The sequence below is a fragment of the Pagrus major genome, chromosome 21, assembly GCF_040436345.1.
Source record: "Pagrus major chromosome 21, Pma_NU_1.0".
Taxonomy (NCBI): domain Eukaryota; kingdom Metazoa; phylum Chordata; class Actinopteri; order Spariformes; family Sparidae; genus Pagrus; species Pagrus major.
Genome location: NC_133235.1, coordinates 33,038,583 through 33,056,453, shown reverse-complemented (window position 1 = coordinate 33,056,453; position 17,871 = coordinate 33,038,583). Strand labels below are relative to the sequence as shown.

The following is a 17,871-nucleotide window of genomic DNA, read 5'->3' as shown; positions in this document are numbered from 1 at the left end:
TTCCAGGGTCGTGCCCCATTTTAATGATTTGATTATTCATTTTGATGAGTTTAATTTTAATAATTACTATCATTAATTATTAATTTCTATAACCACACCTGCCCTACCACCAATTCCAACAATCTTTGCTTCATTCACTTGTCTCTGCTGATTGAAATCTGCTTTAAATGGAATAACAGCGTCAAACCAAAGCAGACAAATGTCAGTGTGTTCCTTTAAGAAGCTGAAGGAACAGTTATGATACATTTTAAATTATCTGAAGGGATGTTTGTTCTGTTATGTGTGTTATAACTCTGAACACTTTGATCATTTCCAACAACACGTGTGACATTACATGTGTCTTTACGCTGTTAGATACGCGTCACACCAATAAATCAGCTCTTCCACCATGGCTGTGTGACACATTTCAAACTAAAGTTGATCACATGCTGGATTTCTGTGTTTGCTGCTGGTGCTGACATTAAACATCACAGAGAAACACCACCACCCTGTGGTCGGTCACAGGAAGTGCAGGGACATCCACGTGATGCTGATGAAGGTTGCCATGACGACACGATGACGCCGACCTCTTATTTTACTGACGACAAACCCACAGTGACATCTAGTGGATAAAAAACACACAGCAGTAAATGAGGAGTATTACTGGCATTATTGTTGTGACTACTTCTAAAAATACTTCAAATACTATTTCTACTGCAACTATATTATGAACTATATTATTATTATTATTGTGCTGCCTGTTACAGTAGATGGTGTCATATTACTCTTACATGTACTATACTAACTATAACTATAGAAGTGTAACTAATCACAACACTGTGTCTCTTCGCTTGAGACAGTACTGCAGTATTAGTTGAAGTACATCTCTGCTGGTGGGTACTGTGTGTATTTATACTGCTTGCCTTGTAAGTTGGAGTTGAATTGCTCTTCTATAGTTTCTATTTTGATTTGTGTTCTTGTTTGACAGTTTTGACGGACAGAGACAAATGATGTGGTCCTGCTGATAGTTTCATCACATCAGAAAACACTTCTATGTGTCGTTTTAAAGCTCACTTACAAACCACACATTTTCTCTTTTCACTCGGACCACTTTTTGTCCCCGACCTCTGCCCGAATACCACCTGTTTCACATCCAAGGAGGGTTTTTACAGGCAGAAGCACAGCTGTGGTGGCTTCACCAGCGTCTCCCATTGTGGCTGACCTCTACATGGAGAAAGTAGAGAGCAGAGCCCTGAGCTCCTTCCAGGGAACAGCACCAGAACCACTGCTTCACATATGAGGAGCACAGCTGGACTTCAACTCTTCTGAAGCCTCCGCTGGCTTCGTCTTTACAAACTAACCCTCTGAACTTTATCTGACGTTCTGCTGGAGATCCCAAAGTTTACACAAATACCAAATGTGTCAGGCTGGATTTTGGGGAAATGTGTGTAAAATGATGCAGCAGACATGTTGAAATGTTCCATTTGATGGAGTCTTGGCTTTGAATCTTTCACTCAGTGAAACATCATGTAGCTTTAATGAAGAGACTGAACAACAGGAGACACAATAAAGATGTGACACTGTGTGTGGAAAAGGTTTGATGTGTCATAGAAATGAAATGATTGAGTGAAATGACAGAAATGTAAGGGGACGTTTAAGGCTTCAAATCACAGTGGAGGAGTTTTGTGGATTTGTACTTTAGTCTTTTCATCACAGCTGTTCAACAACAGATAACAGTCTGTGCTACTAAATTCACCACCAACCTGAATGTGTTTGTGCTCACATCAATGTTTGTTTCTATTTCTATTACACAGCAGCTTCAGCCGAGCCGCCGATCGGCAGCGGCGGCCTTATCCGTGCGCCGCAGGGGCTGATGGGAGCTCTGAGGACCTGTTAGAAACCACGTGGTCCTCGTCTGATCTCGCAGCTCGTCCTCGTTTGGCCTCAGCTGCGTCACAGCGCCACTTCTCCCCAGGTTCACCAGAGGAAACACCACTGCACAAAATGCTTTTCCTCCCAGCTGCTGCTCTGTGCTGTCTGTGTTCAGGTGAGTGTTTCCAGCCAATCAGGAGCCAACAAAGTCCACCTGGAACAAACACTGTCACACTGACCTTCATCTATCTGTCTGCTTCTCTACAGCGCTGGTTGCCATGGCAGCACAGCTGATTCAGGACGATTTAACATTGACCAGGAGAGTTGATGGAGACGTCTCCTTCAGCTGTCGAGGAACTGACCAGTGTTTCTACAGTGAAGTATTCTGGTACCAGAAGAAAGACACAGAAACATTCACAAGGATTCTGTATCATAACAAGGACAGTTGTAACATAGAGCACAGGTACGATCATCCTCAGAAAAATGATTTCTCAGTTGTGAATAATCAGAACGGCTGTGAGTTGAAGATCCAGACAGTTAAACTCCTTCATTCAGCCACCTACTACTGCTCCTGTTTGGTCCCCACAGTGAGAAATGATGCGAGCAGCCTGAACAAAAACCAACAGATGAACAATGTCAAACAGTGTTTGTGACAGGAAGAGAGCAGTAAACCACAGCCCAGGTTCACATATTTCACCTCCATCTCAGCCACAGTCACAAACACATTGAACTGAGGGATTTATTTCATATTATATTTATTTATATTTTGATCAGATATTCCAGCAGGTTTATTGTTGTTTCACACAGTGAGGAAAAAGGACACAAACACAAACACAATGACAAAATAAAGAGGAAAATAATTCAATGACAAACTCAAACATAATCCAGATGAATCAGTAAAACAACAAACATACTTCAGAATATTTCAATAAAATGATCTCAAACATAATCAAATGTTTACAGCCCAACGTCCTGCTGCTGAATAAAGTCCATCCGTCCCTCACAACACTAATGTCTCTGAATGAAAACACTTCCAGCAGCACTTGTTGTTTAACACCTTTCAGCAGATTTCACCACATCATTTCACTTTATTACATTTTAAAAGACAAATCTTGGACACACGTCAGCTCAGGACTTTGTCCTTCTAGCAGCGGCTTATTAGGACGCTCGTCTTGTTGGACACATTTCCATCAGTGTCCTGTGGATGTTTCTGCTTCCCAGAGGATGAACCCTAACATTTATGGTTACCTCCTGACCTTTCCTCTAGCGCCACCATCAGGACAAAAGTGTCTCCAGACCGACACTTCAGCATCTGGAAAGTTAATGACTTGATTTTTAATCAACTGACTGAAAACTTTAAAGAATGAAACACTTCGTAACATTTAAAGCTGCACAAGTCAAGATTTTATATGAACAGAGGCTGAAATGACTTTGTGTCATCAAGGGCCGACAACAAACAAACAAACAAACAAACATGGCCACAAAGGTCACATGTTTAAGAAGTGTTTCACTGCTCTTGCTGAAGAGGTAGAAAACCTACAACTCCCAGAATGCACTGGGCTGCATTGGACCAATAAAATCACTGCGAGGTGGGCGGGACTTGGTTTTGGCTCGTCCGTTCTGAAACAGGAAACAAAATGGTGTCAGGCTGGTAACAAAGGATCTGGTGCTAAAATGTGTTTGTGAAAACATTTGAGGTGAGAAACAGTCGATGCAGGAACAGAAATTGTGTTTAGATTTGATCAGCATCGCCTCGTTTGACAGATTGACACAGAGACTCAATCCACTTCTGTACTCTTTGTGTCCGGAGAGGCCAGACGGACAAACATGTACAAGTCAATGGTAGTTTGAACAATATGTATTAAAGTTGGGGTCGGTAAGAGCCACACTTTCTCAGGTGTGTGCTTTATGCTAACGTTAGCCGCTACAGGAGTGCGTTGCTGCCGCAGCAGCTCTGTTATTGGCTCAGGGGGTCTGTGCGTGTGCTTTGTGCTACTTGTTTAGCGGCTGAACGACAGTCTGTCACTGCCGCTGCTGCTCATCGCTCTGTGGCTCAGGGGCTGTGTGCTTTGTGTTCCTGAGTTATCAAGCTGCTGAAGAGCAGGCTCAGAGGCTGTGGACAGTGAACGCAGCACATCGTCATCGCTAACCGTACCCAACCACCTCATGTCTCACTCACAGAAGAGAATAGCTGACATTATCATCATGAACGTGAACAACAAACATGGCTATTGTTAGTACTCACTGCTGTCAAGCTAGCATGTTAGCATTGGGAACTTTGGCTGCACTTTCTCTGCCATTCTTGTGCCACTAGCTCGCTAACAGCTTTAGCAAACATCACCTCGCCCTGTGGAAGACTCCGGTCATACGCAGTGATGCAGAGTGCAAAGGTCAGAGTGCGAGCAGACAGACAGGTACGTATGTAGACAGACAGGTAGCCTGTCCAATCATTTCATACGGGTCAAACAGAACCATTGGACGGATTCAGAGGAAAAATGGTCCAGAGAGAGTCAGAGAAAACTTCTTCAAGCAAAGGTCCAGAAGATCATCATCTGTAACCTGCGTTACAGCAACAATATGTAGAAATGTGTATTTTGTGCGATTTGCCAACACAACTGTGTGAATACAAATTCCAGGTTTCTGTGACAATTTGTCAGATGTAATGAAACGTTACGTTTTAACTACAAACAAAACACTCAAAGTTTGAACAAGTGCTTCACACAACACAGCTCTGCGTCTGTCTGCAGACTTTTATTTAGTGAAGCTGTCTCTGACCACTAAAAGCCAGTCTGAGACTCTGTCTTTTGTCTTTTGTCTCTCGCTCGGTCACTGTCTCTGTCTCTGCTCTTAATTTCCTGTCAGCGTCCTCTTCTGTCTCTTCACCTTTGTCATGATGTCCATGGAGGCTGCTGAGCCCGGTTCTGTTGCCCGTTCCGGCCCCGGACCTAAAACCCTCCTCCTCCTGGCGGTCTGAAGCTGCTGTGACAGCGGTGTAAACACCAACACTCCCCGGCGGTGCTCCGAGCAGAGTCAGCTAGCAGAGCTAAGTCGTAGCTAACGTTAGCATCAGGTGGAGGCAGAGCAGCCGGAGGACATCAGAGGGAAAACCACAAAACATTTTCTCCATAAAATATGATCCAGTTGGACTGAAGTCACTGATATGGTGCTGTGTGTGATGTGCTGCTGTAAAGAGTTACACACTGTGATGCTCCCCGCTCACCACAGTTACATAATGCAGAGACAAGTGATAGGAGGGCGGAGTGGCTGAGACAGAGACACCATTCACTCTGTTACAAATCACAGGGACATTACAATGATTTTGTAACCCACTCCTTCTGCACCCACTGCCTCCCTCTACACCCCCTGGGACTCTGAGCTGTGTTTCTGATGTGTGCTATCAAAGCAGGTTCTGGATTGTGGTTCTGACCTGATAGAACTTTATTGGCTCACAATAACAACTCTTGTCTGTGCTGCTGAACACCACAGTGGCTCCTGGCTCCAGAACCTGACAGGGTAGTGCAAAGTCAGCTTTCAATGGAAAAATACATTCAAGTACAAACAAAAACAGAAACTCTGAAAACAATTCAAATATTTTTAAAATAAAGATTTCTGTGGATGTAAATTGAGCTCTAGCATGCTAACCAGCTAGCTGTCATATGATTTCAGCTGGGACATGTTGACATGTGTGTGAAGGCAGGTTTGCTCCTCAGCCTGATAAGTTAACAAAATAAACTCACAAAATGTCCAGATAGAAAATATTTTGACACCTTTTCTCCTCACAAACAGAAAAACACAGCTGTACACCTTCTGAATTCAAGTTTCTGTCACACTGATGTTCTTGGTGGAGAGTAGAGGAGCCAGATGCAGACACGGGACACACAGAAAGTTACAATCAACACAAATTAACTTTACGAGGAACAAAACAAGGCAGAAGAGTCGAGGTCTCAGGCAGATCGTCTGGAGGCTGGTGAGGAGGGGAAAGAGACCTCAGGTGGGCTGCCTCGGGGCAGGACACATGTGGAGCTGTAGACCTCAGGACAATGGACAGAGCAGGTCTGGAGGGTGAAGGCCTGGACGCTGGCCACACAGATGGAGCCACACTGGAGGCTGGGCTGGGAAACAACCAGACTGGTGGAGCCGCTCTGCAGGACGACCCTGAAGGCCCGTGGTGCTGGTGGAGCAGCTCTGGAGGACTGGTGGGACCGGTGGTAAAGGAGGGATCTCTACAGGGGCGGCTGGCCAATAGAGGGCGAGAGGGCGTCGCCCTCCTTGAGCCACAAAAAAAAAAGAAAATAATAAATGTAATTTATTATTATCATCATCTTCAGTATTATAATTTTTTTCATGAATGATTAAACTCTACAAGCTTTTACAACAGTGTGTCCTGTTTCTGAACACCTTATCAAATCAGTTGCAGCAGCAAGTGTTGCACACTTAAAGCACACAGGATTCCGTCTTCAGTTTAGCAACTTTATTCTCTCCCGCGCTTCCCTTTTTTATGTTTGTTCTTTCCAGACTCTCGCCGGCGCTCACACATGCACAACAACAATACAGTCTCGGCGGTAATCAATGACGTCACGGCCGCACGCATGGCTTTCCGGACCCTCCTCTTGGCGTCAGGTTCCTTACCAGGACATCGTCACCGGGCTCAAGTGTGGAGCTCCATGTGCGCTTGTTGTAGTTCATCTGTCCTCTCTTTGCAGCCTTCTTCATGTTTTTCATGGCGAGTAGGCCTCTTGTATAGCTTCTCTCCACTTCTCTGCATAGCTGGTATGCGATTGGCTTCCCCTTTGCTCTTTTTTTGGAAACATTAAGTCAACTGGCAGGGTTGGCTCACGACCGAATAGAAGGAAAAAAGGGGTAAATCCTGTTGACTCGTGTGCAGTCGAGTTGTATGCATGGACCACCTTGTTGAGATGCTCGTTCCAGTTTGACTTCTGAGTCTCTTCAAGTGTGCGCAGCATACCCAGCAGAGTCCTATTAAAGCTTTCTGCAGGATTGGCTTGAGGATGGTATGGGGAAGTGCACGAATGCTGGATCCCACAGTAGCTCTGGAGCTTGTGAAAGAGGTTATTTTCAAACTCTCTCCCTTGGTCATGGTGTATCTTTGACAGACATCCAAAGCCCATGATGAAGTCATCAAAGAGTTTTCTGGCTGCGGTCTTCCCAGATTTGTCTTTGGTTGCGTATGCCTGAGCATATTTGGTGAAGTGGTCCACTATCACAAGTATATATTCTTCCCCTCCCCTGCTTTTCTCTAAGGGTACATAGTCAATTGAGATCATCTCAAATGGTGCAGAGGTCTCAATACTCTGAATGGGTGTTCTAGTTACTCTATTTTTTCCTTTTCACACAACAACACACTCTAGTCACACGGTGCTCTATTTCTTGCCTCATCTTAGGCCAGAAAAAGCGTTCTCTGGCAAGGACAACCATCCAATCTGCTCCCAAGTGTCCCATCTCCTCATGCAGGTGTTTGTAGATTAGAGGCTTCAGTGACTCAGGAACAACCAGTTGATTTCTGGATACTGTCTCTCTCCTGAGCATCCCATCCCTATCTATTTGTAAATGGGGCCACTCCCTAAGAAGCTGTCTGACGGCTTCAGTTTCTCCTAGCTTGTGTTTATGCCATAGGTGGGCATGAGTTCTTTTCAGGACCAAGACTCTGCTCACGTTTTGGGCAGATCTGAGTTTTGCTGTCTTGGTGACATATGTTAAAGGATTATTGTCACTGTAAACAGTAAAATGAGGTGCATAAAACAGGTAGTCACGGAATCGCTCTGTTAGAGCCCATTTCAGTGCCAAGACCTCCAGTTTACCAGAGTGCAGCTTGTAGTTCCTCTCTGCCGCTGTCAGTGTCCTGGACCCATATGCTATAACTCTGAGGGTACCATCTTGTTGTTGATACAAAACCGCACCCAGGCCTTCTTCTGAGGCATCCACATGCAGTATGAAGGGCTTTTCCAAGTCAGGGTATGCCATGATGGGTGGGTTTTTTAGCTGTTTCACTAGTCTGTCCAGTATTTCCTGATGGACTTCTGTCCACTCGACTGGATGGGATGATGGTAGTTGAGCAGACTGATGGCCTGTTTTCTTTTTCTTCGGATCCTTCTTTTGTCCAGACTTTGGCTTGGCCAGCAACTCATACAGGGGTTTGGCTGTCCTGGAGAAGTCAGGTATATAGGGTTGATAATAACTGAGAAACCCCATCAGCTTTATCACCTCTCGCACAGTGGCTGGTGTCTCATGTCTCAAGGCCTGAACAGTCTCTACCTCCTTCGTGTTCATTTTGTATCCCTCTGCAGAAATCACACGGCCCACATAACAGACCTCTCTTTTGAAAAAGCCACATTTTTTTGGTCTTAACTTGATACCACATTGTTTTTGACGCTGCAAAACCTGCCTTATGTTTTGGACGTGCTGCTCAAAGTTGTCGATGAACACCAGCACGTCGTGCAGGTAAGGGACACAAACTTCATCCCTCAGGTCCTTCAGGCATCCTTCCATGTAGCGCTGGAAAGAAGCTGGTGTATTGGTCAGGCTGAAGGGAATTCTGACCCATTCATGAAGCCCCCATGGAGTAATGAATGTAGTACAGGGTCTGCTTTCCTCGCTCATGAAGCCCTGATGATATACCTTCCCTTGGTCAAGCACTGTAAACCAGGAATTGCCTCCCAGGTTTTCCAGGATTTCTTGTATCCTCGGGATTGGATGACAATCAGGTTGTGTTTTCCCATTCACCTGCCTGTAGTCTATGCACAGACAAATGCTCCCATCCTTCTTCCTAACACACACCACAGGTGAGGAGTATGGAAAGTGAGATTTCTGGATCCAGCCTCTATTCAGTAAATCCTGTATGTGAGTCTTCACTTCTTGGTAGATGTGTCGAGGAATCATGTTGTACGTTTTTTGGAGAGGGACATTGTCTGTTAATTTTATGTCCATCTTCAAGTCTCGGATACATCCTCTGTCCCAATCATCCTTTGCAAAGACGTCACACTCCTCTCAGAGCATCTGCCACACCTTCTGTTGTTGGTCCTCGGACAGATGACTCAGATCCGCTGGAGGGTCCCAGGACTCTCCCTCTGGCACCTGCCTATGTGGTTCCACTTGAGGTTCGGCAAATGTTAGCTGACTGAGGTTTCTGAACCTCTGTTGCTTTCATTTCCAGTGGGTAAACAGCATCAACACCATATAACCAGCCTAGTGTTGTGCGGCCACATAGTGTGAGGTCTCTGTCAGTTAAGTTTTCAACAGTCACTGTTATTTTGTCATGATCTTCCTGGGGGAGCTGGATCAACTGTTCTCTAATAGTCAGTCCTGTGGGCCATGGTGCCTCCTGATTTGGCTCCAACACTACACGTGACCCGCTCAGCACCCTTTTATTCAGTTGTCCACATTCCACTTTCATCACTTTGTTCTTTGGGATAGTGACAGGTCGTCTGCCCACTCTGGCTGTGTGGGAATCACTTTCAGGCTTTTGTTTCTTCAGGACAGATAAAACAGCTTGCGCCGTTTTGCGACCCACTTCCAGTGCTAAGCACAGTCTCTGTACCATGTAACCTGAGGGGACACTGTCTTCAGGGGTCTCCCTTTGTGCCAGTTCCTCAATTACATTGAACCTGATGATGGGGCATTCAAAGTCACTGCTAGCGACTAGAATTGGCACCAGGGCCGGTTTATCACTCATCCCAGAGACAGTATTTTTGGACAGGGTGAATTCAAGTCCCATCCATCCTTCATAAGGAATACCTGTTCCATTGGCAGCTGAGAGATCAAGCTCACCTTCCTCAAGCAGCTCCTCTACTGGTCTCACTTCAACATCAGACAGGTATTTTCTTTTCCAGTTCGCTCCTACAATTGACACTTGTGAAGATCTGTGCGAATAGTGTCATCTTGGAGTCTAGTGATTACTGTTTGGAGGAACTGATTTTGGATCAGCTCTGAGCTGTACTTTAATCCTGACTCTTGTCTTTCTGACGCAAAGAGGATTTGTTGTCTCAGATCCATAACTCGCATCAAGAACTGGATGGGCGTTTCCCTTGATTCTTGGACTGCACGAGTAAGAGTGTGGTACAGTTCTGTAGCATCCTTCTCAATATAATGGGTTCATAGAATCTGTCTGAGGGGTTGTAACGTCAAATCAACTGCGCTTTCCAGGTAACTCCTTAGTTTTGTTCCTGGAACTATAGCTTGAATGACAGCCTCCACTACTTCCGCCTCATCATATCCCTTTTGTAATGCTCTCTGGATTTGCCTTTCCAAGCTGGTATATCCTATTTTGTCTTTCTGACTTGGCTCTCCTATTTGTCCAACTATTTTTAAGTCTCTTCTGTAGAGTGGATGGACAACTGCAGGACTTCTCATAGGGACAGTGACTGGTCTTGGAAATTTGGGGCAGAATTGCTCTCTCTCACCTCATCTGCGTTATTGGATGCTGTATCCCCTTTCCCCAACAGACGGCGCTGTGGCGTCATTTGTTTAGACTGGGATTCATCATTACTTTAATTTTTCTCTTTTAATTAATCAATTTTGTCACTTAACCCTAGTAACAGCAACATCCCTGCATCCTCCAATGATGTAACATCTTCACCTTCCAGGTGTTGAATGATAAGCCTCCTTAATTTACAAGGCAAGGCTCTGTTACTCTCATCCACGGTTGAACTTAGTGCTGTACAGACATCATTTAACTGCAGTGCCGGCAACTTTTCTTCTATCTCCTCCAGGACACTCTCCCAAACAGGTGATAGTTTTGGTGGACTGGTCATGATAGCACACTTTTTCTTCTTATTTACCTTCACCGTCTTCTCAGCGCGATGCAGTCTTGCGGAGTTAGCATGTGAGGCTAGCGGCCACGTTGGTTACTGTTCTGTTGTTGCTATAAGCTGCTCCTCCGTTGTGGAAAAAGACAAACTCAACCGGGCAGAAACACCAATTTTATGTTGCACCCTTAAAGCACACAGGATTCCGTCTTCAGTTTGGCAACTTTATTCTCTCTGGCGCTGCACTTTTTTATGTTTGTACTTTCCAGACTCTCACTGGCGCTCACACATGCACAACAACAATACAGTCTCGGCCGTAATCAATGATGTCACAGCCGCACGCACGCTGATGACGTATTATGTTGCTTAAAACAGAAATACATTATTTTGTATGAGCACTAATATAAATAAAAACTGTATTGATCAAAGATAATTGCTAAATAATGTACACATTAGCAATAAAATTATATTACTCAGTAAAAGGTCTGATCTATTCTTTTTTTCAAGTACACATATTTCTAGGTCGCAACACAAGCCATGTCTGTCCCTTTAGGGAGATTTCAGTCTGGTTGAAAATCGTCCAGACGCTCTGATCAACTTCCATTCTGAAGCTTTTAGGCTCAGCAATGCACCTCTATGGCTTCCTGGAGGCTTCACTAACACGTTTTCTTGGATGGTCCTCTTTCCAACCTGGAATGTTTTTCTTCTGACTTTGTTGATTTCATTTGCTTCATCAGCTCTTATTGTGGAAACAACATGGCCACTACATAGAAGATGTGATGAATTTTATTGCTGAGATGGTTTCAACAACACGTTGACAGAGGTTTCCACTAAAATATTGCTCTACGGTCGGAGGCTCATGTCTCTGATTATTCTGACACCACGGTCAAGTCAACATGGCTAACGTTACCACAACTCAGAGGAAGAAATCCATCGTGTTGTTGAGAGAAATACGGCTCAGTCATCATAGTTATCAGGATGAACTGGCAATTAAACAATTAGAAACACCCAGAGCAAGTTTAACCGTCAAGAAGTATCTACTGAGGGAGGGAAGTCGTATCACCATGAATCTTTGCAGTAATATGGTCAGCGTTTTCCTCTTATATCTGATGTTTTTGGATTAATATTGCAGTTGCATTAATGTGTATGTGCCATTTTACTGCAGGTTGAGCTCATTTTAACTACTTGATGCACTGTTGGCTGGTTTAATCTGCAGCAATGCATCATATTCTCTAAGATTTTATTGAGCTGAAGAAGGAGGAGACTGTTGTCAACACATAAAGGAACACTTCATCCTTCAGTTCATCACAAACGTTCAACATCAACACATCTGGAGATTCATGGTTTTCACTGGACAGGAAGGTGATGAAAAACTGTAATCTGAAAAGTTCAAAGTAACTAAAGCTGTCAGACAAATGTAGTGGAGTAAAAAGTCAAGTATTTGCCTCTGGGTAGAAGCATAAAGTAGCATCAAATGGAAACATTCAAGTGAGTCAACTGAATTTAAATTGAACATTCCCAACACTGCATTTATATCTCCTCAACAGTTGAACTGTAAATAGTTGTATTAATTGCACATTATCAGGCCCAGTGCCACTGTCCTTTATTTGGCTCTAAGATGTTGTTACCTTTACATCTAAAGGTGTCTTGAGGGTGAACTCATGAATGGCGACCCATCTGTTGATGATCACTGTGTAATGTTCATCCAAACTGTACAAATAGTTCACTACAACATGACAATATCAGCTGCCTTCATTTACCTAAGTCACCTTAGACATCATCTAATGTGCTATGGTGCTATGCACCAGCTATGTGGAGTACTTCACCATGTCTCCAGCATGAGCCTGAATCTACCGAGGGTCCCTATGATGTGGAAGACGTCCTGCCTTGTCCCTGTGCCGAAGATGACGCGTCCCAGTGGCTTCAAGGACTACAGACCTGTGGCACTGACCTCCCACATCATGAAGACTCTGGAGAGACTCATCTTGGAGCAGTTCCGGCCCTTGGTCAAACCACTCTTGGACCCCCTACAGTTCGCCTATCAGCCCAAACTTGGACTTGAGGATGCCATATACCTGCTTAACCATGTCTACGCCCACCTGGACAAACCAGCGAGCACTGTGAGAGTCATGTTTTTTGACTTCTCTGGTACATTCAACACCATTCGTCCGGCACTACTGGGTGAGAAGCTGACAGCGATGCCAGTGGATTCCCCCCTTGTGACCTGGATTATTGACTATCTGACAACACTTACAACACTGTGTATCAGATAGAGTGGTCAGCAACACTGGGACCCCACAGGGGACTGTCCTCTCTCCCTTCCTCTTCACCCTCTACACCACGGACTTCAACCACTGCACAGAGACCTGTCTCCTGTTCTCGGATGACTCAGCAATAGTTGGATGTGTCAGTGAAGGTGCTGAGGATGAATACAGGACTGTTGTGGACATCTTTGTCACATGGTGTGAGCGGAACCATCTACAGCTCAATGTGACGAAAACCAAGGAACTGGTTGTGGACCTGAGGAGGACCAAGGTGCCGTTGACCCCTGTTTCCATCCAGGGGGTCAGTGTGGACATTGTGGAGGATTATAAGTATCTTGGAGTCCACACTGATAATAAACTGGACTGGGTTAAGAACACAAATGCCCTCTACAGGAAGGGACAGAGTCGTCTCTATTTTCTGAGACGATTGAGGTCATTCAACATCTGCCTGACTATGCTCAGGATGTTTTATGAGTCTGTGGTGGTCAGTGCTATACTCTATGCTGTTGTGTGCTGGGGCAGCAGGCTGAGGGTAGCGGACGCAAAAGGGTTCAACAGACTGATCTGCAAGGCCAGTGACGTTGTGGGAGTGGAGCTGGACTCTCTGACGGTGGTGTCAGAGAGGAGGATGCTGTCAAAGGTACATGTCATCTTGGACAATGGCTCTCATCCACTCCATGACGTGGTGGTCAGCCCAGGAGTACATTCAGCACAAGACTGATCCACCAAGATGCACCACAGGAAATCATTCCTGCCTGTGGGCATCGAACTGTTTAATTCCTCGCTCTGAGTGTGGCATTATTGCTCTGTTTATATGTACATTTCTTGTATTTTTGATTTTTTTTGGTTGATATTGATATTATTATCATTATTATTATTATTATTTCTGCATATTCTGAACTTGAATGGGAGCAGCTGTCACACAAACAAATTCCCCTGGGGAAAATAAAGTATTTCTGATTCTGATTCTTATCACAACACTTGCCCCCCTGAGAGATTTGTCAGGAGCTGCCACTGGAGCTGGTGGAGCTGTCAGAGTCAGGAAAACAAGAGGTTACAGAACCACAGCCACAGGAGACTGATTCAGCACAGGAACTGGAGACAGCTGCAGCTCAGCTCAGACAGGTTGCTGCAGAACAGGAACAGAGGACTGCTGCAAGGCAGAGCAGGAGGCCGGCAGCTGGAGGTCTGGACGGGTATCAGGAAAGACCGCTGGTCCGGCTCTGGAGCAAGTCTGCTGACCCGCCGATAAGGAAGCGGGAACAGGTGTCGACTGGGCCACCAACTGAGGACCAGGAACTGGTGGACCTGCTGGTGGAGCGAGATAAAAAGTCAGAATCAACAAAGTCAATGAATGAAGTTCATCCTCTGGGGACCAAGAATGTAGAAATTGAAACTGAAATGTAGAAAATGTCATGTCAGTCCATCCATCCATCCTTTGGTTCAGGTCCAATCCATGTGGACTAAAGTAGTGGAGCAACAGACATCAGCATCCATAGAGCAACACTGCTAGTGTGTCTAAAAAGACAATAAAAGAAGAGACAGTCATGTTGATATGAACATTAGAGAAACACATCATGGAGCTGAAATATGATCCTGCTTCATCATTTGGACTCGTTCACCTCAGCCGACACGTTCAACAGCACACAGGTTTTTGTATTACGCTGTTTCACTGTGGGAGGATGGTTGGTTCGACTACTACTACATGTTTGGCTCTGGAACTAAACTGTTTGTAACAGGTAAGAATAAAGCTGAATTTTCCTTCAGTTGTTTTATTGAACAAGTTGAAAATGTGTTTTAATGAGTTTCTGCTGCTTCAGGCTTTACATGTTAGTTTGTTCATAATTAGTAGAGAATTCTTGCAGCCATGCAGCTATTGTTACATAAAAAGGTTCATAACTCCTGAAAAGATGTTTAAATCTCACTGCACAACTGAAGTTCTTCTTTTTTTCTGCAGGAGATCAAACTGATTCATATAGAAAAAGTTTGATATTGACAATGTTACAAATATACAGTATTTGATCCTCTCAGTAATTCAGCACCATCTCTTGTTTTTATAAAACAACATCATATATGATATTAAACATCATTTAATATATGTCAGGAAATGTATCTGAAAAACATATAACTTTAAATATGTTGTGTAGGATAATTAATAAGTCTTTATTAAATGGTCAAACTGACCACATGACAATTGTATTTTATATGATGGTACATATGTCTTTTAGTGTGAGATATATTTATACATGAAGACAAACAGACACTGAATATGATATTACAATAAATATGATATATACTTATTATACTAAAATATTAAATAAATATATATTTTAAACATTATATATTATGATAAACAATGGCACATGAAAATACATATTTTTCATGGTGATTGACTTTTAAATAATTGATATATAATAATAAATATATTAATTAATAATTTCGTGTATAATTTAAACAAAAAAAAGAATAATGTCAAACCTCATTTCAAATACTTAAAAGTAAATGTATTAGCAGTGTGTGATGATAAATATTGTGTACTACATACTGTTTTCAATAAGACATATTATATTATATTATATTGTGTATAAATGTAAAAATACTGAAAAAAACATTATGATATTCTTGATGTACTGACTTGTTTTTCTTTAGCGGCTGGACTAAAGTACACGGTGGTAAATCTGTCATATGTTAGACATGTTGTAATAACTTTAAAAAGTATTTTATGTGAAGGTAAATATGTATTTTATTGTAAAATATATATTAACTTAATATTTAAAGAAGCTTTTGTATTTTGCAAAAGAACATTTTAATAATTATATCATTTTTTTTCATTAAACCAACAAAGATTTACCTTCTTTTATATTAAATTACATCTTTTTTCAAATTAGTCATATGAAAACATGTATTTGTAATTGTGTGTTAAGTGTAAATATTTATGAAAAACATGAAATTCAAAATATTTATAATATGCGGTGGATAATGTAAACATTAAAATGGCAGCGCGTACTAAACTTGAGGGTAAATATGTCCTTTATTATAATATGTCTTTTATCATGATACACATGAAGATTTTCCATTGTATGAAAATATGATGTTATATTATTATTAGTAATAGTCTTAATAATGATGAATGTGCACATTGAAAGAAAGAAGTGCTGAACACATAATGTTGTTTGTCCCCATATAACATATGATGACATGACATGATGAGTGTGTTTGATGTGCAGGTGAATCCAGTCTATGTGTTGGACTTTGTGCTGTATTGATGAGTAGTTTAGTGATCAGAGTCCATGCAGTTTCCAGGATCACACTGAATGCAGTGCAGTGCTGTAAGCTGCTGTTGACTGTGTCAATGTGTGTCTGTGCTGCTTGTTGCTGCTGTCAAACTTCAGATGACCAGGTAGTGAAGCCCGTGGTGAGCGTGTACCCAGCAGCATCCAGAGCCCACCTGGAGGGGAAGAGCTCCCTGCTGTGTGTGGCCTCAGCCATGTCTCCTCCTCTGGTCCGGTTCTCCTGGACCAGACGAAAGGAGAATGAGGAGAAGTGGCTCCCTGCTGAGGGAGAGCAGCTGGAGCTCAGAGAGTCGGGACGCACCGCCGCCATCTTGCTGGTTGACGGGGACGCTCTCTACACGTATAAATACCGCTGCTCCGTCCAGCACGAGGGGGGCACAGTGGAGGCCCAAACAGAACAAGGTAATGAAGGCTTGGTGACTGTGTTCAGCAGTGATTCAGCTTCATGTGGAGACGCTGTCAAAGAGAGCAGAGGAGCAGAGGACTGACATTTCTTTTGGCCTCCTCTTCTGTTTCAGAGGTTCCAGCTCCAGCAGCCTCCTGTCCTCCAGAGAGAGAGCCAGCAGACCTGCCAGCTCTGCAGCAAGCCGACTGTAAGATCACCTGCTGCCTCTCTGCATGGACAGCTCCAATGTTCTGCTGCAGTTAGGGCTGCAGATCAGTCTGTTCACTTTCTGCTCATCATTGAAGGATTTAAACAGACACTCCCTGATTCTGTTAGCGTGTCCAACAGCACAACTAATCCCAATGAGAGAGCTTTCACTTAACACTCTCACAAATAACACGTTTTAGGGCCACTATACTACATTTTGTCCTTTAAGGCTGTTATAAAAACTTTGGGGATTATATCTGAAATCTCCACTATAAATATTTCTATATGAAGAATGAATCTAATGACTGTGTGTACAGTGAAAGGTGAAATTAACACTGTCTGTCTGTCTGTCTGTCTGTCTGTCTGTCAGTGTCCTTCCAGTCTCAGTGCAGGGTGAAGCTGCTCTGTGTGCTCTACACAATGCTGATAGTGAAGAGTCTGGTGTACTGCTGTGGACTCTCTCTGCTGATGATCCTCTGAAACAAGGGACCGTCCACCAACTGCACACATGCTGACTGACTGTTTTCTGCTCGCCTTTTCTCACCATCAAATCTCATTATTATCTCAGTATTTTTCTCTTCTTGTCTTTCTTTTTAATACATTATGCAGAGTGTGGCAGCTTTGTCAAATTCTCTCAGTGTAACATTCTCAATAAAGTGAAAAATCACAGTGTGTTTTAGAAACAGCCTTGTTTTTATGGATTTCAGTTTGGCTTCAGAGCAACAGTCAGAAACAGAATCAACTTCATGGGTCATGTATGTTGACACCTACAAGTCATTTGACTCTGGTTGTAAGTAGCTCTCAATATACTTTCACACAGCAGCAAGAACACATGTACAGGAAGATGTGAATATAAGCATACAGCTAAACAAGGACAACAAAGCTAAAGAAAGAGAAGCAAACAGCAACTTATAGCTATTATATACAAGTCAGTAGGTGAGGCTGTGCCACCAGGTTCAGTGCTGAGCCCCTTTTATAATTGTGTCAGTGTGGATGTAAAACTCTACGCTGATGACACTGTTGTTTACACACATGAACAAACAGCAGAGCGAGCTGCTTTGAAGCTACAGCTGCTATAAAATGATCACACAGCAGCTTCATCAAAAGTT

At 43.3% G+C, this 17,871-nt stretch overlaps 1 protein-coding gene across 1 annotated transcript; it reads left to right on the top strand.

Moving 5' to 3' along the window:
* Window positions 1–1,983: 1,983 nt before the first annotated feature.
* LOC141016848 (immunoglobulin lambda-1 light chain-like) lies at window positions 1,984–17,434 on the top strand. The gene is made up of 6 exons (XM_073491408.1): window positions 1,984–2,026; window positions 2,119–2,429; window positions 14,559–14,616; window positions 16,270–16,572; window positions 16,689–16,763; window positions 17,133–17,434. Exons 1-6 carry the CDS (start codon window positions 1,984–1,986, stop codon window positions 17,240–17,242), a joined length of 900 nt encoding a protein of 299 aa, XP_073347509.1. The 3' UTR covers window positions 17,243–17,434.
* Window positions 17,435–17,871: the final 437 nt, after the last annotated feature.